At 50.3% G+C, this 23,496-nt stretch overlaps 1 protein-coding gene across 3 annotated transcripts in view; it reads left to right on the plus strand.

The window, feature by feature from the left end:
• Positions 1 to 23,083, plus strand: part of Grk3 (G protein-coupled receptor kinase 3) — a 105,733-nt gene extending 82,650 nt beyond the window's left edge. For all 3 annotated transcript variants that reach the window (XM_041648261.1, XM_041648262.1, XM_041648264.1), the window contains 9 exons: positions 984 to 1,091; positions 7,567 to 7,633; positions 8,401 to 8,501; positions 11,489 to 11,555; positions 12,592 to 12,687; positions 14,784 to 14,946; positions 15,916 to 16,052; positions 17,795 to 17,908; positions 18,759 to 23,083. In XM_041648261.1, the coding sequence (XP_041504195.1) occupies positions 984 to 1,091; positions 7,567 to 7,633; positions 8,401 to 8,501; positions 11,489 to 11,555; positions 12,592 to 12,687; positions 14,784 to 14,946; positions 15,916 to 16,052; positions 17,795 to 17,908; positions 18,759 to 18,920 (1,015 nt within the window). In that variant the 3' untranslated portion in view covers positions 18,921 to 23,083. The remainder of the gene's footprint in view (positions 1 to 983; positions 1,092 to 7,566; positions 7,634 to 8,400; positions 8,502 to 11,488; positions 11,556 to 12,591; positions 12,688 to 14,783; positions 14,947 to 15,915; positions 16,053 to 17,794; positions 17,909 to 18,758) is intronic.
• Positions 23,084 to 23,496: the final 413 nt, after the last annotated feature.

The raw sequence follows: 23,496 nt of genomic DNA on the forward strand, positions 1-23,496 counted from the left end.
GGCTGAGAAGTTGGCCAGGCTCCTGGTTTAAATGCTGGCATCACTTCAGTGCAGATAAATGTACAGGGAGCATTGTGACCGTGGGCGGCGCTAGTGAACTCCAGAGCTAGTGGACACCTGCAGAGCCATCTACATCAGCTGGTTTGATTTCTCCTGGAAGATGTCCCTCCCCTCCCAAATGGTGGTTCAGTCACGGATAGCACCCCACAGTCACCTCAAAGGGCTTCCAGGCTATCTAAACCTCAGCTTTCCCAATAAGCATTTTGGAAGCCCTGGCAGGGGCCTCCTCTGTTGCTGGCATGGCTCTTTTGATCTTATGCTGGCAGCTTGTGGAAAGCCAGGCCTGCCACTACCTGCCAGCACCCATTTCACGTATTGTGCAGCTCCTTCAAGCCTCCCCATGGGCTCCAGTGATCACCCATGATCCTTACTGACTTGGGGTTTCTGAGTGAATCCTCAGTGTGCGTAAGCAAGTCAGCAGCACTTACCCTAAGGCAGGGCATGATTTGAACCTTGCCTCCTGCCCTACGTAGCTTCACTTCACCTCTTGGGCCTCGTGATGCTGAGCCATGGCCATACTTGCGTTCCCCTCAGCACCTCTTCATCCTCTCATCGGCAGAAGTCAGTGAGAAAGAGAACAGCTATAGAGCTGCAGACAGGGGCTTTCCCAGCATTCTTTCTGATGGCGTCATAGATCCCCCAGGTCGCTCAGGCTCATCTTGGGGCACAGTGTATGTACCTATGGGTCTTCACAGACACCACCAGCCAGATCAGTTGCATCAACCCTGGCGGTCCACGGGGTGATAGATGGCCTAGCCAAATTGCCCTCATCCCTTCCTGTGTGAACTCACGATCGCCTTCTGCAGAGCACTCAGCATAAGGCGTGTGCTCAGGCCATGGTGCATGCTCTCTTCTCCGTGCTCAGCCACTGCCCTCTCAACACGGGGCGGTGTCCTCCCGTGACCATCCCCTTCCCTCCCCAGGGGCACCCATGGATACATGGCTCCGGAGGTGCTGCAGAAGGGGACACCGTATGACTGCAGCGCCGACTGGTTCTCCCTGGGTTGTATGCTCTTCAAGCTCCTGCGGGGGTGAGTGGAACCCACATGTCCTATCCTGGGGTGCTTGGGTCCAGTGGAGCTTCCTGGGCTGAGGTTAGCCCAGTGCAAGAGACCCTGGGTTCCATCCTTAGCCTGGGGGTGGGGAGAATATTTATAAATTACTGTCTTGATGTCATGTTAAATCGCACAGTGGCCTTTAAGCCACACTGTTGCAGATGACAGCCATGGTGGCTCCTCCTTTTTTACTCAGGCCAGCTTCTATGCTGAAGACTCAGAGATTAAAACTTTATGGCTTCATCTTTTTGTCCCATGCCATATGTCCTAGGTACCTTAAGCTAGGACTAAGGTAAAATAAGACTAAATAGAGCAAACCAAGAGGGTTTTGAAGCATTTCCACAGTAAGCCGTATTCTAGAACTATGTGGAAGTATTAAAACATGGATGACTGGAGAAGGTGGTGTGTCCCCCCCCCCCCACAAATGACTTCTCATGATTCCTGAACATCAAGCATTTGGGGAATTCTGGAGAGTGGGGCGGGGGGTGCCAAAGTAACCCTGCCTGAAAAGTTGGCATTTCTCTGTGAGCCTGCTAACGTTGTCTCTTGAAAGTTGACCTTTCTACTTGACTGTATCCTAAGCTATAGAGACACTGAGTTGGGCAGCAGGGAGGGGATAATCGATAGTTGACACCTTCTGTGACTTTCTAGATGCTCTAGCTGGTTTTAAGTGGGAGCTTGTTCTAGCGGAACCCAACTGTACTTGTCATTCTCACTACAGAGGTCCAAGAAAGATGCCTGTCCCCGCTTCCTGTCTCGATTTCCCTTTCATCAGTTGCCCAGTAGCCTGTGCCTACAGTCTGTTGAGGGTTCACTGCACCCCTGGGAAAACTCATAGGTTCTGCTTAGTACATTTGAAGAGCTGTTGAATGCCATAGTCCCCCAAACTTGGCTCCAAGTACCACGCACTATATCCTTGATGCTTCTGTAATCCAATTCTGCTGCGCCCATCGTATTCCCTGGGGATCTAAAATTGTATTACCGCTAAGAAAGTCAGGTCTGTTATTCCTTAATTACATTACCAGTACCATGTCGGTGGAGCCCAGGCGCCCCTTATTCCTGATCCCAGGACTAGCTGACCTGATTAGAGGCTATGCAGAGCGAGTCAGAGGAAGCCATTTCCCAGGGAGGCCCCCTTCTGGCCCCACTACAGTCCTTGCAGGTTCAGGGAGACACCCAGCTCCAGTCGCTGGAGACAACAGGGCACAGCGGAATTTGATTACGAAAGCATCAAGCCAAACTGTCCATATGAGGGTCATCAATAAAGGACCCCAGGGAAACGGTGCAAGCCCGAGAAAGACGACTTTGTGTTTGAAGAATCGGGAAGGGCTTGTCTGATTATCACTTCAGTCCTATGCAACTGTGATTTGCCGCTCGTGGATTGAGTTTAGTTTTACACAGCTGCAGTTCAATTTCTAAGTCCTTCTGAATAGGGAAATAGAAAGTCCTTGGTGAAATCCTTCCTCTCCTGGGGCGAGAAGTTTTTGTCACAGACCTTAAGATTTCTGAGGATGGCCCCAGGGACAAGTGTGGAGAGAGAGGTGAGAGAGATGGAAGCCAGAGAGTGGGCACAGGTCAGGTGACCAAAATGCCCGACTGCAACTCTTCAAAAGGGAGTCTCATGGAAGGGCTGCTTTGGGAGGGGGGCGTCTGGTGAGATGGCTCAGCACAGAAAGACACCTGTCATCAAGTCTGGGGACCTGGGTTCAATCCCTGGGACCAACATGGTAGAAGGAGAGAACCAATTCCTCAAAGTTGTCCTCTGACCTCTACACATCTCCCCACATGTATGTGCATGCATGTGCTAGCACACATATACACACACAGAGACACACACATACACACACACACATACACACACACATACACACACACATACACACACATACACACACACATACACACACATACACACACACATACACACATACACACATACACACACACATACACACACATACACACACACATACACACACATACACACAGAGAGACACACACATACACACATACACACACACACACATACACACACACACAGACAGACACACACACACACAGAGACAGAGAGACAGAGAGAGGTTATATCACCTAAGAATCTGTTATATTTGTGGCCATGTAAGCCTCTTGCTTCTCCATGGCCAGTTCCCGGGGTCCCTGACTGCTGACTGCCTGAGCTGGGGAGGAGTCTTGGCCTAGGTGGCTAGTGAGCTTTGATGCATCCTCCCCCCTGAGGTTCAGCGCTCAGACCACTCTCTCCCGTGCTTACTCAGAACCCTTCCAGGGACTGCATAGCACTAAAAGCAAAGAGCAGGAAATTAGTTCTGACTCCTGCGATTTAAACTTGATAAACATTTATTCAGTACTTAAAGCACATGAGGGCCTGATGCAGAGGAGGAGGGGAGGAGGGCTTCGGGAGGAGGGAGAAGGAAGGTAAAAGAGAGGGAGGCTCCCCCAGAGGACTGGGAACCGGGAAGCGTAGAAGTATAGGACCCACTTCTGGTGTGACTGAGTGGGGTGACTTTGTGTGGGAGATGGGGCTCTCAGGATGGAGACGATGTGCTGGGGACAGGTGCAGCTTGCCACAGGGGCCCACTGAGTGGTAATTACTGTCTCAAGTAGGGTATGTTAGCAGAGGCAATACCGACCTGGGAGGACCTCCGTATGCGTTGCGGAGCATGGCCTTGTTTCCCGGTGTCAGGGACTGGGGGATTTTTAACAACAGGATGACAAGGCCTTGTAACCTGCAGCAAAATGATTCTTGAAGCCACCTGTAGTGTAGTGGGACAGAGACATGCCTGAGCTGCAGCAGGAGGGGATGTGAGGGACAGAACAGTACTGTAGAGTCAGCATAGACAGTGCAGGGACGTTCCGTGCACCTGGCTGAGGAAGGACAGCAGTTCACTCTTGGGAGGGTGTAGTCAACAGTGCTTCAGGCAGAACTAAAGGTCACAGGGACCTTTCATGAGCAAGGCCCCAAGGCGGGTCTGCAGAAGGAGGAACTGAGACTAGAGACAGGGCTCAGGGGTGAAGGGCACTCTCTGCTCTTCAGAGGACCCAGGTTCGATTCCCTGCACCCACATAGCAGCTTGCAGCCATCGTAACTCCAGTTCCAGGGGCCCTGGCTCCGTTCTCTGGCCTCTGCTGGCACTGCAGGCACAAGATGCAGGCAAACAACCAGACCCATAAAGTAAAAATGAGGGGATTTGCTTTAGAGGCAGAGGAACTAGGCAGGGGACCATCCTTCACCAGCCGGAAATAACAGATGTGCCTCCGGGAGACTCAGCACTGTCTTGTGAACCTGTTTAGAGGCCCCTGAAGCTGCTCTTCATTGGCCCTGGGAAGTGAAAGTGGGTGGAGCTGGACACTGAGTGAGCAGAGCTTGGGCCTGGGGACCTGCTGCATTCCTGGGGTGACCTTTTCCCTTCCTATCCTAAGGGCAGCCTCAGCCACACAACCAGCAACCCTCAGCTGCAATCTCCAGGGACACTCAGCACTCCCTGAGGGATAGTTTTAGTTGTCATAGTTTAGGGTGCTTGGGCACTACTCAGGTATCCAAGTGCATAGGAGATTCCCTGTTCCCCTCAGAATTATGGGAATCAAGAACTCTCCCTCTGGGGGAGCCCCCCCCCAATATGTCTTCCATCAACATAGAGCCCAAGTGGAGGTCTGGGGTTAGGGTTAAGTGCCACTGGGGGAAAGGGGACCATTTATAGATAATTTCAGTTACTGGCTCAAATTCCAAAGGCATATTTGATATGACATACAATCTTTCTTGCATTCTAAAATTAAGTTGTGAGAGTGTTTAATCATATGTCACATTGGTTTGGGCTCAGTGTCAAGCCTGTGGATTTGAAGTGTCTGATGTGGGAGTGCGTGGGCTTCCTCGGTGTCCTAGCAGGTGTGGGGGGATGTGCTCAGCCTGACACTATCTCATTAAGAGAGCCGTGTGTGCTTTTACTCGGGATGTGGGCTCTCTATCGTCAAAAGCCACCCAGAGCTGGGAAGCCTGTCTCTGCACTCTGTGCTGAAGACAGCCGGGAGCTGGGACCTTTTACAGAGCGTGCATCAGGGCACAGCTGCTCGGGATGTGGGCTTTCTGTCGTCAAAAGCCACCCAGAGCTGGGAAGCCTGTCTCTGCACTCTGTGCTGAAGACAGCCGGGAGCTGGGCATCTATTTACAGAGCCTGCATCAGGGCACAGCTGCCATCACATGTTCTGTGAGTGCCACTTGTCCTGCTCAAAATGGAGATGTTACTTATCTGAGGTTTCTCTTTAACATTTTCCAAAATAGAAAGCCAAGTCCCAGACTTGGTTCACAAAGAGTAATCAAGACTCTATTTGGCAGCTTGTATGTGTGGGGCTGAATACTCAAGTGTTCCTGACGAGATGCCCCAGGGTGGGAGAGCTGGAAAGTCACTTCCCATGTTGCCTTGCTGAGTCAGACGTGGACTCACTGAACTTGTAAATGGGGACTGTGGACCTAGGGACAGATGGGCGCTTGGTGGAGGGGCTGAAACGGAACCACGCCAACCAGGTGGTTTTTAATGAGCAGCATTTATTTGGGCTCATGATCCTGGAAGCCAGGAGTTTAGTGAGCAGCTTGAAGGATTTCCTACAGTGTCATTACAGGATGTGGCCAGGCGGGAGAGGGAAGCCAGACTCACCTTTCTAGCTGGCCCCTCTGCAACAGCTTTAATCCTTCCTGGGGGTAGAGCCCTCCTGATGTCACCTTTTAAAGGCCCCTGCCTCACAGGACAGTTAGGATATTTCAGCAGGACTCTGGGAGTGACCTTCACACTGTGTCAGAGGTCAAGGATGAACGGAGTCTGCTGGCTTTGCACTCACATGCATGAGCATCCTTAAGTTCAAGGTCCTCTTCAACCCCTTAACCTTGAGAAACATAGTGGGGTGGAGGCAGTAGGATGGCAGATGGAGACGCCACCACTGACTTGGCATCCCTCTGCCTGGGCCCCAACGTACTGGTACTTCTGTGGGTTTGTCCAAGAGGGGCTGTCCAAGAGGCAGTTGGTGATTCAAAGGACATTGTCACCAGTAACACACAAGCACTGTCTTCCGTGCTTTGGGCTTTTATTATTTTATTTATTTATCTGATGGTGTCTCGTGTAGTCTATGCTTGCCTGAAATTCCTCCATAGCTGAGGATGGCTCGCACTTGAAATCCCAGCACACTGGAAACTAAGGTGAAAGAATGGAAGTGAGTCTGAGGACAGCCTAGGCTACATAGTGAGTTTAGGACCCACCTGGGCTATATAGACCCCTCCCGTGTGTGTGTGTGTGTGTGTGTGTGTGTGTGTGTACTATATAACACTCTCAGATGTTTATGTAAAACTTTACATGAACACATCACAGACACTTGCTGACCCATGCTCACCACATCAGTGCTCACAATGGCGAGTCTACGGAAGCAGCTAGGGATCCACTAACAAAGGCATGGATGAAGACAATGTAGCATTATGTTCTGCCATAAGGGATAACAAAGTTAAGCCGTTTGTAGTTAAAATGGCTACTCTGGAGCTAATCATTTAATGCCAACTGAGTCTGTTCCAGAGACACAAACATCATGTTGTCACTTGTGGTCCCAGATTTTAATACATGTGTGGATTATAGGAGAATATTGAAAACTGTGGAGCAGAGGGGGAAGGGGGAAACAGAGAGAAGGGGGAGTAAGGAGAGAAAAGGGGAAGCAGAGAGAGAAAAAGAGGAGCAGAGAGAGAGAAGAGGGAGCAGGGGAGAGAAGGGGGAGCAGGGGGAGAGAGAGAAATAGGAGATGATAGCATTATATACACAGCTGAAAATGGCCTGGTGTAACTCTATATGAGAATAATAGCTTGAAAAATAATAATAAAGAAGTATATATAATAAATAACACAGCAAAGAAGAGTCCTCGGCTTACCAAGCCCGGCTGGGCTCTGACACTTTACAGCTGACCACAGTATTAGCACCTACTGTCTGCTGCCACTGTCTTTTGTCTAGATGTAAACACGGATGCTGAAGGTGTGGGAACAGCCAGGTCACATGGACTCCAGCTTTCTTGACTCACCCTGGGTGAAGCAAGATTGGGCCCGCTGGTGCTGTCCTTGTTACTGGGCTGTGTCATGCTGTGCGCCCTGGCTTCCAGGCTCATCCGGTGCAGCACAGAGCTGCAGCTACTGCAGCCCTCCCCCTTCCTGACATGGCTGCCTGATGCCTGTGTCCTGCTGGTGACTTAGCTGGAGAAGCCTGTCTTATTGTCCTAATGTCACTGCAGCGAGGACCAAGTGTGTCGTATCTGGCTCATTCAGGATATGGTCTCTGCTGTGGCTAGGTTTTGTTTTCAGAAATAGCGAATGTTTATCATCTAACTTCTGTACTTTACCCAAATACTAGTCAATGCCTGTACCAAGTTAGCCAATGCCATGTTTTAATAGAGCTTTCTTTTATGTCTACAGCCACAGCCCTTTCAGACAGCACAAAACCAAAGACAAGCACGAGATAGACCGCATGACCCTGACGGTGGTGAGCTGGTTAAGGGTGGTTCCCGTGTTCTGTGTCTCATTGTTACCGGCCAAATATGCTGGGAAAGGCATAAGGTACCGCAGGGCTGGGGAGGTGGCCCTGTGGACAAAGAATTTGTCCCACGGACCTGAGGGTCAGAGTTCTGATCCCGAGAACCCCGTGGAAGCCGGATGCATTTGTAATAGCAGTCCTGCTGCGAGATGGCCACTGAAGAGAGGAAAATTCACCTCCTCGCCCTGGTGTGCCCAGCAGAAAGGCACCAAAGACACCAGGTGGATGATGAGGACAGCCACCCAAGACCGTCCTCTGACCCCCACAAGGGACCCACACCCATTTGAACAAGCATGTGTTTGTGATATATAATACAAAAAACCATAAAGACAGATCAAAACCACAAAGTATTATATAAAACATATAATGTTATATATACATACATATATAAAACATGAAATGTGAAATAAAGACTTGATGATAAAACCATTCCTAGGGAAGTTTTGAGAGAAAGAGATGAGTGGAAGCATGCTCCCGGGCAAATGATGAGATCCGCAACTGAGCAGGTGGGGAGCGGGCATGGCCATCAAATAAACTAGCCCTGCCAACCTGCTGGAGGATTCCAAAACCAATCAGTAACCGTTTTAGACTAATGCTAGCCTGTCGTGAATTCAGTTTTAGATAATCTCTTACCCAAGGAGCAGCCTTGACCTCTGGTTGGGTGTGAAGCCACTGCCTTAGGATGGGCCTTCAAAATCCACCTCTTCTTTCCCCAGAATGTGCAGCTTCCGGATGCCTTCTCCCCAGAACTGAGGTCCCTCCTGGAGGGTTTGCTCCAGCGGGATGTGAGCCAGCGGCTGGGCTGCTGCGGAGGCGGGTAGGCTATCTTTCAGTGTCTCCACTCTAAGGAAACCAGTGGTCTTTTATATACAGTCCCTACAAGCCCTCAGCATCTACTGGAGTGGGATTACATGGGGGCGGGGTCACACGGGGTGGGGTTGCACAGAAGGAGGCCACACAGGGCGTTGGTTATCCATGCTGTTACCCTTACAATTCTAGACAGAAATGCCCTCTGGAGATGTTTGCTTCTGCTTACAGTTTCAGAGGGGTCAGCCTATCCTGGCTGGAAGATAAAGCACAGGGGGTCAGTTCTCCATGAGGGCATAGGCCGGGCTTGTATCTTAGCTGAACTGGAAGCAGAGATGGGGGAACTGGAGGATTTTTTTCAAAGTGAATGTCTTACTGTAGCTCAAACTTTATTGTTAGAGACTCCAGCCTTCCAACATAGTATTAACATCTGGGAAAACTGTTCAAACAGAAGCTTGTGAGAGGAGAGAGAATATGGAGGAGGGGTGGGCAGAGAGGGGTACAGGAGGGGAGAAAATGAGGGGAGGGAGAATAGAGAAAGGGGAGGAGATAGGGTATAGAGGGGGAAGAGATGATAGGAAGGGAGATGGAGGAAGGGGAAGGATGGGGAGAGGGGGACAGGAGAGAAGTTGGGGGAGAGAGGGAGAGAGATTGGACAGGAAGAGAGGGTGAGGGAGGGGAGAGGGGGACATGCGGGGAGGAGAGAGGGAGGGGGAGAGATGTGAAGGAAATCATGAAAGGAAGGGGGAGAGATGGGGACCGGAGGGGAGGGGAACAAAGGGGGACAGAGAAGAGGGGGAGGAAATAGAGAGGAGAGGAGAGATAAGGGGTTTTCCTTTTTCCTCCCAAGTCCTGTGAGAACTGAGTGTGGTCTCAGTCTCTCCCTTTTCACCATCCCCTGTTGCACTTGAGGTCCCTGGGTCTGGTGTTAACCTGAACCCAGCCCTCCACTTTCTGGGCCCCATCTTTAACTTCAGTATGTTCCCAAGTAGCCCCCTAGAGGGGGGCTGAGGAGTGAATACTGCCCCCCGAAACCAGCCTGATGTCGCAGCTGGGCAGAAGTGCTAAAGGTCTGAGGCTGTGGCTTTGTGCTGTCAGGACTTCTCTGGATGCTGGGGGTGGGGCTTCTCCAAGACCGGTGTTCTTCAGCTTTAGAGATTGCGCCATCTCCCCAGCCTATCGTGTTCACTTAGCACTCCTATGAGCACTGGCAGAATGATGCCCTGACCTTGTGTGTTCGCTGTCTCTCCCCTTTGATTCCTTGTTTTACTCTCTGATCATTTAGATCCCCAGCCTTTCTATTGATTTTGTTTTTTAAGAAGCTCTTTGGCAAGTTTGGTTTCTCAAATGTCAAACCTTCCAGGGCCTTCGAAGCTTCCAGTTAGAATTCACATCTAGTTGTGGAGACTTGAGGATTCAGGGGTGGGAACAATGCTTGGTGTGTGAATTGAGTGCACATGTGTGTCTGTGTGTGTCAGCGATTCCACAGAGTTCCAGCACGCACATACACACACGCACGCACACAGAGTCTGGGGTCAGCACGTGCTCCATCCCCGGAGCACACCACCCTGTCCATCCCCAGCTACCTTTGGACAGCCTCTTGATGTGTCTGTGTGCTCCACCCCGCGCTTCCTATGACAGCAGGGAAAGGAAGGAGCCAGACTGGACGCCAGCCTCCTCTCTAGTTCCTTCTGTCACGTGTTCAGCCTGCTGTGTGTAGACAGCAGCAGGTGCAGGTGAAGACAGGACAAGGCCCCTGGAATGTCACTCCTGAGGACATGGTATCTGCTTTGCCTGGGGTCCTCCATCCATCTCTGAGCATTTGTTAAGTGATTTCGGTTGAGGAGGAACTGTGAGGGCAGCAGATGCAGCAGTGTGCTAGAGAAGGGATACTGAGCAGCATCCTTTGAAGAGAGGCGGGTCACAGGTCTGAGCATTGCACTAAAGGGCCATACAGTGGTCAAACCTGTGACTCGCCTTTCAGAGGGAGTGAGGGCTTGGAGGTGGGACCCCACTGCAGTGGCTCAGCAGAGCAGAGAGACTGGAGTCACCGAGGATGGAGGAGGGGGCAGGTGAAGAATAGCTCCGAAGGGCTGCACGCTCTGGATCTGGGGTCTTGGGAATTGATAGAAAGGGGGCAGGGCAAGGCTGAGGATCAGCCCACAGGAATCATCACTGCTGTGTGTGCTCAGCCTTGATCCTGACCTTCCAGGAGTTTGTTTACTCAGCTGAATGGGGGTGGGGGCTCACATTGTGCCATTGGAGTTTGTGATCTAAGTGAATGCTGGAGGCTTCACAGTCCTGCCCTCTTCCTGTCCTTCTGTCCATCATGGCTGATTGGAATTTGCTGGAGATACTTTAACACTCGGCTCTCCAGCATCACTCTTCTTCAGATTGTGTTTCATGTGCACCCACACAACATGGATGTACATGTGTGTGTCTGTGGGAACTACCAGGCTGTCTTAAGCTACAGGATGCATCTGGACAAGGAGACATCTTCCCAGGTTCAGTGTTGATGCCTCCAGTTGCTGCAGCATTTTCTATGTTCTCGGAAAGTAACTTCTTGCTTTTTTTCTACACATGTGTACATGTGAATCTGTGTATTATGCTTGTGCACATATCTGCATGTGTGTGTGTGAGCCCAAGATTGATGAGTGTCTTCCTTGATTGCTCTCTACCTTATATACTGGAGCAGGTCGCTCCCCAGAGTTTTCTGATTGGCCTAGTCTAGCTAGCCGCGTGCCAGGGCATCCCCTGTCTGCCTCTTGCTATCATGTCAGTCCAGCATTTACATGGGAGCCAGGGATCCAAACTCAGGTTCTTGTGGCTACATGGCAAGCACTTTACCCCCTGGGCTGTTTTCCAGCCTGCAATTGGTTTCTTGATGAACAGGACCGTTCTCTGTGGGAGAGACACACTCTCTGGGAGACAGCACAGCACTGGTCACATTTCCCATCTGACCTCTGCAGGACTCTCTCTCTCCCTCCTCTTCCCCAGGGCACAGGAGGTGAAGGAGCACATCTTCTTCAAGGGCATCGACTGGCAGCACGTGTACTTACGGAAGGTATCCCTCTGGGCCCTCTGAGCTCTCTGTCTGTCTTTCTGCTGCTGGCTTCCTAACTCTGCCCCTCCAGGGTCCCCACCCCAGCCTGCCATGTCTATATATTCTGCCTGGATGCATTGCCATGTAGGGGACTCCTACTGGGGAGGTTCCTTTTACTTATTTTTCACACGGGCCAGATGTGCCCGATTTTGCATCTGTAGTTCAACCAACCATGGATAGAAAATATTCAGGAAAAAAACAAAAAAACATAAAACCACTGGTGTGCTCAGCACATGCAGACTCCTGGTGTTAAATGACACAGACTGACCACTATCTGCTAGCATTTACACTGTCACCTCAAGACTGAAGTTTATGGGGGCTATATACGATATATACAAGTTCTGTGCAAACCCTTGCTGCTGTATGTGAGGGACCTGCTCCTCAGTGGACTTGTCGCCAGGTGACGGCCTGGAAAGGCCCTCTGCAGGTGCTGAGGGGCAGCCATCTAAGAATTTTGGAGATAACATCTCAACACATGAATAGAAGGCCCAGGACAGCAGTTGTCTGCCTAATTGGAATATGTATAGAGTCAGCCTTCAGTATGCAAGGAACATAGACGTTTTTCTAGCCCTATACTGTCCTTTCCTGATTTTTATTTTTTTTTTAACTTTTGTTTCATGCTAGAGCCGAAACCAGGCCTCTCTCCACTAAGCCGTCCTTTTCCGTGCAGCCGTACCCTACCCCTTCCCCTTATTTTAAGCTTCGTTGTGCTTCTCTTTGGTATAGGAACACCCCAGTTGAATTTTTAAGTGTGTTTCTGTGTGAAGCCCAGCTGCAGAGTGATGGCAGTTCCTATGGGGAGGAGGGAGTGCCCGCCCACCCTGCCATGCTCAGGTCACCCGGGCAGTCAGCACTGATGAGGCTCAGGGTGATCTGCCCTCTCTGGGCATGTGCTTCCTGAAAACCAGGCTGTGTTCTTTTTATAGACTGTTATTTTGGGCTGGGGGCATACAGGGCAGCTGGTAACTGGGCCCTACCTACTTGTTGGATATTCTAGTACCCACCACCCCTAATCCCTCCTCGGGGAGAAGTCAACGCTGCTGACGCTTTTGATATTGGCTCATTTGATGAGGAAGACACCAAAGGCATTAAGGTATGCACACTTCCAGGTATGGGATTTCGGCTATATTCACTGTGTATGGAGGGGACTGGGGATCGACTTGAGCCCTTGTACATGCTATACAAACACTCTACCAGCAAGCTATACCCCCAACCCTTCACTCACTCTGCAGCCCAGCAAGCCCTGAACCAAAGGACCTCCTCAGCTCCCCCGCTGCTGGCGTAACAGGCCACCCCACCCTTCTAGCTTGAGAAGAGGAGACTCTATTGCACTTAGCTATAGTTTCAGTATTAGCACCTACATTCAGCAGCAGCAGCCACAGCTTTCTTTTCCCCATCATTTCACGTTGACGAGTGACAGGGTGCTCGCTTGCGTTGTCATGTGTGGCATTTGCAGTTAGACTCCAACTTGGATCTGCGACAGGAATAACAACTGATTCAAACACATTCCACTCAGAGCAGAAGAATCCATGATCTTCGTGCGTCTAAGTCTAGGGATGTGGTTCCCAACCTGTGGGTTGTGACCCCTTTGGGAGTCAAATGACCCTTGGGCTTCTGAAGACCATCTGCATATCAGATATTTACATTACAATCCATAACAGTAGCAAAATTACAGTTATGAAGTAGCAACAAAGTAATTTTATGTTTGGGCATCACCACAACATGAGGAATTGTACCAAAGGGTCCCTGCTTTAGGAAGGTTGAGAACACTGGTCTAGGATCTGCCTGTGTCAGGAGGGAATATGCACACAGCAGGAATCTCTTTGCACATGTCAATCAAGGGTCCTCTGCATTTTTCAGACTTTGGTGCATGACTCTGTTTTTCCAAGTGGTGACAAGACATACTCACAGGGAGAGTGAGTCATGAGGAAGAGCACCATCTGTAAAATGCTAAGTCAGCGGGTCACCAGCTTGCCAGCCTGTCATCTGCCCTGACTCTGGGGCTTAGCCCAGCCCCGGCTCTTCTCTGCTGCTGGAGTTTATCCCAGCAGGGCCAGTTGCTCAGTTTCCCACCTGAAGGCCCCCTTCCAGCCACAGTGATGGTTCTGCATGTCAAACCCACACCAGCTACTTGGAGAGTGAATGGTGGGCTCTGTGACTGCGTCTGGCAGGGGCTGTCACAGGGACACTCAGAACGGGAGTGCTGGGGACGGAACGAAGATAGAGGCTGGAGGGAGATGTAGCCTGGAGGAGAGGCAGCTGTGAGCAGGGGCAGCTGGGTGGAGACTGACCTCAAGACCATGGGGTGTTACAGGAACTGTAGCAAAGCCACCGTCTCTTGGACCCCCAGGGCAGCCTGCCTTAGAGGGTGAGACGAAGACAGTGCTGCTGTGAAGTGCACACCCTTCACTGCAGCTCCCGGACTGGGCGCCTGCTCTCCAGTCACTTGTGTTTAAACATTCGTCTGTGCACAGTGCTGGTGTTGGGAGGTCATGCAATGCCGGCTGACCCAGCCTGCAGTCTGCTTTTTCACACCATGTGAGGGAGGTTGGTCAGCCGGCCCAGCTTTTCTCCCTTATCGAATTTTGAATACTATGCAGACCCTTGTCCCCATTTTTTTTTTATAAATACGGCACCCACAGCTGAAAGTCTACTTGGCTGCCAAGAGTCTCTTACTGCTTCTAAATCAAACACAGTGTGTGGGGCTGGAGGAGCACACAGTCAAGTGTTTGCTGCACACGAGCGCCTGAGTTCAGAGCCCTAGCATGGGAGTAAAACTAGGCACAGTGATGCACACTCATAACCAGCACTGAGAAGTAAAGGAGAACAGAGACAAGAGAGAGCCTGGTGTCATTAGTCAGTAAGCTCCAGGTTCAGTAAGAGAGACTGTCCCCCACGTATAAATACATAAATATGCTGTGTTAGAGAAAGACTGTTACCTACCTCTGGCCTACTCACACAGACACACATACACATGCACCTTCATACACATGGACACACACAGGACCACACACACATGCATACAAACAAATTTTAAAAGTCAACATAAGTTCATTTTCCTTGACAAAAATACCCTAGTGTTATTGAAGACCAGGCCCAGTCTGCCTGACCTGGGGCCAAAGTGAAGCCTTCCCTGGTGTAGCCATGGGAGGCACTAGAGCGTGTGTTCCCCTGTCCTTACACACCCAGCTCTTGGACTGCGATCAGGACCTCTATAAGAACTTCCCACTGGTGATCTCTGAGCGCTGGCAGCAGGAAGTGGTGGAGACCATCTACGATGCCGTCAACGCCGATACAGATAAAATCGAGGCCAGGAAGAGGGCTAAAAATAAACAACTTGGTCAGGAGGAAGGTAAAAGGCTGTGGGGCTCACTGTCATCAAGTGCTTCCCAGCATAGGAAACAGTGTGTCAGGCTTGGGTTTGTCCAGTCTCCAGGCAGATGGGAATGAACACTGAGGGAGGCATTGCTATCTGTGTTCTGGGGTCTCCCTGCTCCTGGATTTAGTCTTTGAAGGATTTAGTCTTTGAAGATAGGGCATTGAGATTCCAGATGTCTCGGTGACAGGAAAGTACAGTCCCGCCACCTGTGTCCAGGACAAAGGCAGAACTAAATGTGTTTTAATTCTACCCAGAAATGCAAGCCCATGTCAGAAGGGCAGCTCCGTGGGCCCCACCCCTGCCTTCCTCTGCTGTCTTTTACTTTTTCTCCATCTCAAGGAACATGAGTGTTGTTTGACTCTCTCCAGATTGTACATTCCCAAGGGCAGGCAGATTTTTGTCTCATTTTTATTGTTGTTCCTCAGTGAGCCCACCAAACACTGATCCATGCCTAGCCCCAATAGCATCATGGGTAGACTGATGGATGAGTGGGTGATTTTACCACATTGTGAAATGCCCCCACTTTAAAGACTCAGTCAGTGTGAGTCTGAGCTGTTGGACTCCGCTGTCTTCGAGGGCGGTGAGCCGAGGGTGAGCCTGCAGTGACTGCCAGGGGAATTTATAGGATGGAAGTGGATTAACGGGACTTTGGAGATAATTCACGATTAAACAGTCTCTTATTTAGTAGTTTGGGAACAAAATTTTGTCTGGTCTGAGTTGCCAGTATGTACTGCTGGTTCAAATGCCAAGAATCAAGGTTTGAACTCAGAGCCTGGAACCTTCTGACCTCCCACATCCCAGTCCCATGTGTTAAGAAAATGAGATCATGGTGTTTAAAAAAACGAATTGCTTTTGTAGAGACATGTGCCCCCGTCTGGCCCCAAAGCTTGTCATTAGTGGTGTTAGCTCAGGACCTGAGTGACCATGTGTCTCCACTCTCAGATTATGCCCTGGGGAAGGACTGCATCATGCATGGGTTCATGCTGAAGCTGGGCAACCCCTTTCTCACGCAATGGCAGAGGCGCTACTTCTACCTGTTCCCCAACAGACTGGAGTGGAGAGGAGAGGGCGAATCTCGGGTGAGTTCTGGGGGTGGCACCTGTGCAGCTCTGGGGTGCTGGAGTTCTGGGGCTCCCTCACACTGCCTCCTATCTGTGTCCCTTGTGTCTCAGAAGCAAGGGTTGCTATGGTCTAACTTTTAGTGTCTGTGTCAAGTTCCTTCCTGGAATAAAGACACAGGTGTCCTTTGAAGACAGAGTCCTGAGTGCAGCAGCCTCACAGAGTCATTGGAGGCTGGAGAGTGGAATGGTGGTATGGGAGAAGAGCAGAGCAGGAAAGGGCAATCCCAACTCATGGCTCGCAGGACTCAGCACACTCCAAGGTGCCTCTCTGGGCCTCAGTTTCCTCACTGAGAAGTGGGAGACACAGAAAGCCTCACAGCTCCCATAATTAGGGCACACTAACCCGAGGCCAGGCGCCATAAACAAACTCAGTGGTTAGCAGCTTGCAGGGTCCAACCCCAATTTACCGAAAGGAATCCAGGGCAGCCAAGGGCACAGCCAGCCTGCTGTGGGTGGAGAGGGCTGTTGACCCCGGTATGTCTTGGTCTCTCCCCAAGTCAGATCAGATGAAATGTCACCCGTGGGATCTGTTTAGGGTGGCAAGGACGCTGACCCAGGCTGTCTGCCCTCTGCTGGAATCTCAATCTCTCAGACCCTTTCTCAAGCTAATGGTAGCAAAGGGACAAGGCAGGCTGCTTCATTAAACACCCTCCGTGTGAGAGGCCCAGAAAGGACCCCACCTGGGTGGATGGTGTGTGGTCTGCCGTGAGGCAGGGCAGGGTTCATCACTGTGAGTGCGGCCATGGTCCCCGGGGTAAGGCCATGGTTGTAATTAGGAGTCTGGGATGAGGATCAGCAGCCTCTCAGCTTCAGAGGACCCGAGCAGGAGGCTCAGCTCTGCTGTGTTGACTTTGAGTCATGGTTTTTGAGAACTGCTCCTTATGAACAGTGGCAGTAGCCTGTGGTTACTTCCCGGTTGTGCCACAGGCCTTTTAAAATTAAAATATCTTAGATTTGCTTCGTGCGCCTAGATGCAGCTCTGTGCTGGCAGGTATTGAAGTATCTTCCCAGAGCCTGGGCAGGCAATCCTCTCAAGCCTCGCTGTGCAAGGCCAAAGCAAACTGTCACAGTTGCAACAATGTATTATTACTATTATTTTGTTTGGACATTCAGTATTCTGTGTGAAGCTAGGCAGTCCAGAGGTAGATCTGTAAGAATGAACAGAGGAACAGACTGCGTGGGAGTTTCTCATGTTTTCCACTCCAGATTCCTTAGAATGTATCTAAAATATAAATAAACAAACACTGCCCCTGTGTAACCTCACTGCGGCCTGCTGAGCCTTCACATTAGATCTGCTGTGAGCATCCTGCAGGACCGCCTCCTGTATTTAGGTCTTTCAGATGTGGATCTAGTGTCTTAGCCCATCCATGCCTTAGCTGTCACCCACCGCTGTTCACGGTTCTGCTGATGGCTAGACAGCTGCAGATGTCCCTGCCATGTGGCCCTGTACTTTCATGGCTTTCCACACCAACACTGTATTCCAGAATCCTGGGTGGTGGGGCCCTCACAGAAACGGTGCTTCCTTGGTTACTTTGAACTTCTTTTGGTGTTCTTTGTAGCCCTTCTCCTCATTTCTAGAATATCAGCCAAGAAAGAAAAAGAAAATGTCATTGGCTTTTGAAAATTCACCCTTTAATTTGCCGGAAGAGATCACAAAGTAGCAAAGTGATTAATTGTTCACTTTTCCCATTTGTATTTAGCAAAATTTACTGACCATGGAACAGATCTTGTCGGTGGAGGAGACCCAGATTAAAGAGAGAAAGTGCATTTTATTCCGAATAAAAGGAGGGAAACAGTTCGTCTTGCAATGTGAGGTGAGCTTTTATTGGCATTCTCTGGAATAACAACAGACAGGGATGGCTGATTTCCGGGGCTCTTGCCAGATCCCCAAGCTTCTCCTTGCCTCTCTCACAGACTTAGCTGTAAGGTTTAGGTCAGTTAAGTCCCTGTAAACTAACACAGGTAAATTTGTGTTAGCGGAGAGGATAGTTGAGTCTGGGGACTGCCTGGGGCAGGCAGAGCTGGAGTCTGCTCTCCCGGCTAACTTATCTCTCTGATCTCTGAGTTTCCAAAAGGACTTTTCCAGGGGGACTGTCTTTGTTTTTTTCTGAGCTGTAGTGTAGCTCAAGTTTCACCATTTTACACTTTTCTTTGGTGTACTAAGGTGTGTGCACATGTGTTTTCACAGGATGAAGGGAGAGGAACTGGTAGAACAAGGACACCTGTTAGCTTATTGTTGAGACAGGGTCTTGCTACGTAGTCCAGGCTGGTGGGGAACCTGGGACTCTGTGACTTGGCTTTCCCAGTATTGGAATTACAGGTGGACACAGGAACTTCAGAACTACCTTAGACATGTGAGAGGGTGTCTTACCATATCAGGACCCTCTCCCCCTGTTCTTTATTCTATAGGCTGTGGTTTTTAGGACCCAGAGAAAATCCCCAACTAGATCAAGGCAGTAGATAGGATACAAGGGATGCACTGGGAGAGCCCAGAACTGACTCTGAGTTTCTTACCACGCTGCAGGGGACCTGAAGGAAGAAGCAAGGCTGAAGCAGGGCTGGCAGGCAGGATGTGTCCTCTTTCAGGCTCCAAACACTTTGGTAGATACTGTTGGCAGATGGGTAGACAGGTCCCAATTCCTGCGTGTTTCTCTCTCTGTGCAGAGTGACCCCGAATTTGCACAGTGGCTGAAGGAGCTGACATGCACCTTCAATGAGGCCCAGAGGCTGCTGCGCCGTGCCCCCAAGTTCCTCAACAAACCCCGAACCACCATCCTGGAGCTCTCCAAGCCACCACTGTGCCACAGAAACAGCAGCGGCCTCTAAACCACAGAGCAGCAAGGCCCGCAGGAGGGGCCCCGGCTCTTCAGTGCAGGAGTGGAATGGAGCCACGGGGAGCCGTGTGGAGCTGAGACACAACGGTTCTGAGCACCGGGCTGCTCCAGGCTGGGGATGCCCATAACAAAAAGGTGGCCTTGCAGGAGTTGGGACAACCTCTGGGCTGGCCTGTCCACAATTGAAATTACTGAAGAAGCAGAAGGCATTTTTTTCTGCATACCCACTTACTTTGGTACCCATGGCCTCAGAACAGGAAATGACCTTTATCACTCAAGCGTTTGTGTCTGGCATCGAGCCTGTCTGGGATGGGACCACAGTGTCTGGGGCTGTCCTAGGCACCGATGTATCTGAGTGCCTGCCTAGAGTTTGGGGGTGTGGCTCCACATCCTGGAGGAGGTACAGTAGCCTGGGGTCTCTGTAGGTCAGGGATAATTCCTGTTTGTCCCAGAGGTGATGAGGTAGCACCGAGTAGCACGTACACTGCTTGCCTCTGGTGGCTCTGCTCTAAGGATGCCAGTCAGAGAGCAGAGGTAGGAATGTCCCTTTGAGGAATAGCCACCTTCTGGTCAACGCGACCAGACGAGATGTCTCAGGACTTCAGGTCAAGCAGGATGTAGGTAACCTACCAGGCACGCGCTTGGGGTCTCCATGAGGGGCAGGTCTATGACAGAGTCGTGCTCCCTCTGCCAGGCCTGGGAAGCATATCCGAGGACATGAAGAGTATAATTTATAATGAACTCACACTGATGGGTGGCAGTGTCCAGCGGTCTCCCGTGCGCCCTGGCATGCCCCACATCCTTCTGTCATTGATGCACTGTGCACTGGGTTATTCTCACGGGGGCGGCAGTTTGCCCAGCACCCTTCCCCTGAAAGTTACTTCCTCCACCTCTGCCCCAAATAAATGCTGGGTTCCTGTGTCATCGCACTGAAACAGAAGTCCTTGAAGGGCTCCGCGGACTTGTCCAGCTCCTGGGGGCTGTGTTTCTAGACAAACTGCTGAGCACGTAAGAACCTGACATTGAAGTTCTTTGCATTCTGTCCTAGATCTGACAGTTCTCAGTGTGTACCCTTGTGTTTCTATGCTGGGAAAATACGGTGTTTATTTATTTTTAACATTGCAATGATCTTTTGAGAGTTTGGAAGATAATTTATCTGTTACTATGCAGGTGCGTGGGGAAGTTGTGGGGCTCAGTACCCATCTCGTTGCCCATTCAGGGTTCGAGTCCACATCCATGTACCACTGTTCACTGCCTCTAGTGTGGGAATATGGCTGCAGCCTAGCACAGGCACCCTGCTTGCTTCAAGAGAATGGTGTTCAGATTCTATTGCACATATACACATGTAGTTAAGTGTTGATGTTACTCTGTGGGTGTGGCTGGGGTGGGCAGCTCACACAAGCTCAAGCAGACCTGCAGGGGTGGGAGCTGCATCTCTGGCCTTTTCAGGGGATATACAGTACCCTCTGCCAATCAGGAGGGTGGCTTGACCCCAGCCAGCATTGGGCTAGCCAGACTAAATTTTGTATGGGGTTATAGCCGTACCAAAGGGTTTTTAAAGGTGACAGAGGATCATGGGTTCCTGTACCTACGTGATATTGAGCTACATTCTCACAGACATCATGTGTTACCATCTTGGCTGAGCCAATTTGAAGACTCTTTTCCCTTTTAGAAAAGAATTGCTGTGTGGAGAGGCTCTCCTCAGAGCCCCCTGCCTCAGACTTACTCCAGGTAAACCATTTTATCCCCTCAACCCCGTTTCCCTCATGAGGACACAGCTGAGGGAGGGCAGATGGTCCTTGCAGTAGGTCCTCAAGATTCCTGTGGCAGTGATGGGTCCTCAGAGGCCGTCTTTCCACCCAAGCATGCGGTGACGGGGTGGCCGCGTCAGGGAAAGCTGCTGAGTTTACACTGTTTGAGGGTTTCTGTCACGTTGGTGGGTCCCTGGATGTCAGATGGTTCTATACATTAACAGAACGAGCCCATGCCTTCTCCTGGTTCCAGTTTCTGGGGAAGAGTACTTAACACGGTCAAAGACATTCCAAGAGATGCTGCTTTAATACAGTTCTGTCCTAAGCAGCCCCGGTTCCATAAACAAGACTGTTAGATCACTTTAAAGCAGCCATGTGACACACGCTAAATCAAAGCCTTTGGCAAACCCCAGTTTATTTTTATTTTTTTAACCTGAACTACCCACTGGCTCCTGGGGCTCCATGCACGTGCCTCTGGGACATGGTTAAGTGTGATACTTTGGCAAAGTCTGTAGAAATTGTCTCACTGTCACGGTTGACAGGGGAACCTGTCTCACTGTTGACACAGGGGTCTGCACACTGATGGCTCTGTTGATTGATATTACAAACTGTAAAACCAGCAGCGTGCAGTGTGGATGGTGGCTTACTGGGGAGAGATGATATCTTTCAAGAAAGATAGCATTGGACAGACTTGATTCAGCAGGATCATGAGCCCAGCCTTGATTGACAGAGGAAGGGGGCTTATGATTTTGAGGCTAGCCTGGGCTACATAGCAAGGCCTTGCCTTCAGAACACCAAGGGCTTTGGCAGTAGCTTTGGGGCCACACTCTTGCCTCTCAAGTTCATGGTCTGGGTTTAATCTACAGTGGGGGTGGAGGGTGGAGAGCCAACTGTTAGCCACCTAATAAGACTTAGCCTGAGTAGCCGCTTGTCCTTAGCCATGTGCCTATTAGAAGAAGCTATTCTGAGGCCCCACTAGCCATGACTGTTCACCAGTGGGCAGTGTGGCAAAGGGTCAGAGCTCCCCAGGACAGGAGCTAGTCTGTTTCATATTCCTGAGAGGCCAGTGGAATCTGTGGTGGGCTCAGGGCAGGCGGAGAAGGTTTGCTTGGTCAGCTGATGGAAACCCGACTCTTGGACATGAAAAAGCACCAAGGAAGAAAGGATGGACACCAGTGGGAGACCCCCTGGGAATTCCCAAATGATGAGTTCCCGAGACTGAGTTGCTCCCCTCATGAAGGTGTCATCATGCGTTCTTCCCTGGACATTCCCAGGGAGGTCCCTCATCGGTGGTCTCTCCTTGGACCCTGAGTTTGTCACCTTACACTGTGAGACAGTGTCCGGTCACTGCTACTGAATGTGCTGCCGGGGTTGGGGACGGTGTCCCAGGATGACACCATGGCCTTTCTGCGTGTTTAACTCCATTTCCACTTTGAACTTTGGCAAATTTAAAAAACAAAAAACAAAAACAAAATTTCTTTTCCCAAGTGAGGCTGACCTGAAAGTTGCTTGCGTCTGTGTTAACAGGACTGTTTTACTTTATTCAGGCCTCATTCTCATCTGCTTGTTTGTTGCTTTGGAATGAAGAAAGCTGAGCTGTAAGCCTGCTCTCCTCAGTTGTGATGGACCTTAAGGTTTTCCTTGTTGATTCACTTTTGTTTACTTAAATAAGAGAGAACTGAGCGCAGCGTCTCAGATCCCACAGCCTTAGTATTCAGGACACCGAGACAGGAAGCTGACAAGTCCCAGGACAGAATCAGAGTTGTTGCTTTCTGACTAAGAACAAGTGTGAGCACTCAGCCAGCAGCGGGGAGGTGCTGTCCTGAGATGTGGCGCGGAAAGTGGGTTCAAAGTGTATGCTGTCATGAAGAACAAAGACCTTCTCATAGTTAGTCCAAACCCGTGGCTAGAGTGAGGTCCCCAGCGGGGTCCTTTCGGAAACAAGTGTCTAGCCTCCTTCCCTTTTCGTTTGGCCCTAGAGAGAAAATGTCTTTGAAGGTGGGGCGGGGGTGGAGCGATCATTCCAGTCGTCAACTGTGATTTGTCCGTTTGTTTGTTTCCTTAGTTGTTTACCGGCCCTTGTTTGTACGTATTGCATGTGGTTTATAAACTCAACACTGGCCTTTTTTTTTTTAGTTCTGTTATTAAATTATATTTTTCTATGTTCTAGGTAATAGCAGACCTGGCTTTTTCTGGGTAACAGAGATGGATGGACCTGTAACTATGAGACAAGAGTTCTATTTTAGCACAAAAAGCATTTTATATTATTTATTGAATCCGTATGTGTGTTCCCATGGAAACCATCTGTATTTTACTGCTCCTTGTGATCTGTATAGTTTGTTATTTAAAGAGAGATGGCAGCCTTTTGTGTTGTTGAAACAATAAAACCGAGCTCTGACGAGCAGCAGCGTGAGGTTGTTGTCTCATTTCTCTGGCTTGGACTGTCCTCAACTGCGGTGTGCACATGGGTTTATAACGCATCACGGGTGGCTGGCGGAAGATTGATCTCCTGTCCCTCCTCCTTAAAAGGCACTGAGAGTACTGTGCCCAGGCTGACTACCAAACATTTCGGAGAATGACCTCCCGTCACTTCATCAAGATGCTGATCTGGTTTCAAAGCCAGCCATGTCTACCCTGTAAGCTGGGCGAATAGAGTTCTTCTCTAGCCAGCATGGCCTCCTGGGACCAAGGATGTCCAGCACACTTCAGCCTTCTTGCTGTGTGCTGTCCTCCTTGGTCTTAGTGGCCTCCGTATACAGTAATCAATCGCACCAGCTCAGCCCTCTTTCCCTGTCTCTTAAGCACAGCAAGTTGTTG

Source organism: Microtus oregoni, unplaced genomic scaffold (assembly GCF_018167655.1).
Source record: "Microtus oregoni isolate MIOR12 unplaced genomic scaffold, Mior012 000003F_ref0000135, whole genome shotgun sequence".
NCBI lineage: Eukaryota > Metazoa > Chordata > Mammalia > Rodentia > Cricetidae > Microtus > Microtus oregoni.